General features: G+C 38.8%; 1 protein-coding gene across 2 annotated transcripts in view; it reads left to right on the top strand.

Annotated features, from left to right (window-relative positions):
- Cdk19 (cyclin dependent kinase 19) overlaps nucleotides 1-2,097 on the top strand; it is a 172,475-nt gene that overhangs the window by 152,883 nt on the left and 17,495 nt on the right. For both annotated transcript variants that reach the window (XM_004637494.2, XM_023722305.1), the window contains one exon: nucleotides 6-137. In XM_004637494.2, coding sequence (XP_004637551.1) covers nucleotides 6-137 — 132 coding nt within the window. The remainder of the gene's footprint in view (nucleotides 1-5; nucleotides 138-2,097) is intronic.

The following is a 2,097-nucleotide window of genomic DNA, read 5'->3' as shown; positions in this document are numbered from 1 at the left end:
TTTAGCTGACATGGGATTTGCCAGGTTATTTAATTCTCCTCTAAAGCCACTAGCAGATTTGGATCCAGTGGTTGTAACATTTTGGTATCGGGCTCCAGAACTTTTGCTTGGTGCAAGACATTATACAAAGGCCATTGGTAAGTTAGTGCAAAATGATTTACTGTATTGTTATCAAGCTTTTATATCAAAGCTTATAATAAACCAAACTGTATAATAAAATCACTGGGTATAAGTACTTTATATCTGTTTGTAACTTTCCTGTCTTATGTATTCCTAGATTTTATATTCTGATAAATTTGGATTTTTAATTGTATAGGAGAATGTGATTCCTTTAAAAGAAGAAAGCATTTTCTCTCAGAGGATAGAGGCATCTGATCCTGTTGAGTTACTATGGAAACAATGATATGCAAATATTATAACAGCTTATTGATCAGAAGAACTAGAGAAAGGCTGAGAAATGTTTTCTTCAGAAAGAGAATAGCAGAAAATCAGAGGTATTGAATCCAGTGTTGGAAGAGAACTTCTATTTGGGGAAACTTAGTCACCTCCTTTCCTAAACAAAAAATATGACTCATCTTTATCTCTTGTCATTAGAGTTATAAGAGCGGCAGCTTCTCTATCAAGGTAGGAAGTAGTTTTTGTAAATCAGCTGTGCATAGCTGCTTACCATTTTACCAAGGAGGGTGAACAGGGCAAGAAAGCCCATCATAGGCCAGCTATGGTCATGTGTGCCTAGAATCCGCATACTTTGGAGGCTGAGGCAGAAACGTCCCTTAAGTCTACGAGTTTGAGACCAGCCTGGACAGAAAAACAAGACACTATCTCCAAAAAGAGAAAGAAAAGTTGTTATAAACACATTCTCTAGGCTTTAATATCTGCCTTATAATAGAAGTTTCACAGATTTTGCTCCCAGGTAAGTGTAGTCTCAGTAACTTTCAGAGGACCCAGATGAAGTTAGTAGAGAAGAACTCTTCTTTGAAGGGAGTAAAAACAAAGGGTAGGAAGAGAATAAATGGTTGCTGCTAGTTCCGGTCTGGTTCTGTAAAATACCGGTGTATCCTAAGTGTATTCCTCTAAACTGTCCTCTTTTGGGACTCTTATGTTTATTGGTATTAGGCTAATGTCAATTTTGACTACCTTTAACTGTTTTTGTTGAATTCATTTAAAAAGTACTAATATATGTTGTTAAAAATAGACAAGTTCAGGAGGCTGAGACCGGAGAATGACTGCAAGTTTGAGGCCAACCTCGGCCTTACTCAGAATGTATTTATATTTTGCCCAGGGACCAAGACTCTAGCACAGTACTAGAATATTGCAAAAATGGCACCGGGGAGATGGCTCAGTGGAATAAGTGCTTCTCTGGCAAGCTCAGTGGCCTGAGTTCAATCCCTGGTTCCACCAAAAAAAAAAAAAAAAAAAGAATATTGCAAAGATTTCATAAATACGGCTGAATGCTGTTTTTAGGGTGGTTTTTGGGTTGGTTCAGTTCAGTTTTGTTGTACTATTAAACCCAGGACTTTTAAACTGCATCCCTGGCTGGCTGTGTTGCTTGGGTTTCTCCTCCTTGTCTCTGTCTCTGTGTCTCTGTCTCTTTATGTGTCTCTGTCTCTCTCTTGTGTCTCTGCCTCTCTGGTCTCTTTGTTGTCTCTGTCTCTACGGTCTTCCCCTAGTTTCAGACAAGATCTCACTAAGTTCCTCAGACTGGACTTGAATTTGTAGTCTTTCTTCCTCAGCCTCCCAGAATACAGGCATTTCAGATGTGTACCATTGTGCCTATCTTGAATCCTTCTTTCTTTCTTTGTAATTAGTAGAAAAACCTCCAAATAGTCTCAGAACTGTGAGGAAAACCAGTATGTATTTGACAGTAGAAGAATGTGGAGACTGACCCTCTCACCCAGCCAGTCACACATGTAGTAAAGCTGCAGATCAGCAGAGGACAGTGACAGCCATTTGAGGAGGACAAAGAAAGAGCTACAGAAAACAAATGCAAGGGATGGAGTAGTCCCACAGGGAGGAGCTGGAATCATAGCTTGAATCTCTTTATATTTCAAGTGACTTTTATTGTAGGGATATATGGGAGATATATATATATATATA

The sequence above is a fragment of the Octodon degus genome, unplaced genomic scaffold, assembly GCF_000260255.1.
Source record: "Octodon degus isolate 3935 unplaced genomic scaffold, OctDeg1.0 scaffold00090, whole genome shotgun sequence".
NCBI classification, from domain to species: Eukaryota; Metazoa; Chordata; class Mammalia; order Rodentia; family Octodontidae; genus Octodon; species Octodon degus.
This window is presented reverse-complemented; position numbering and strand designations above follow the sequence as displayed.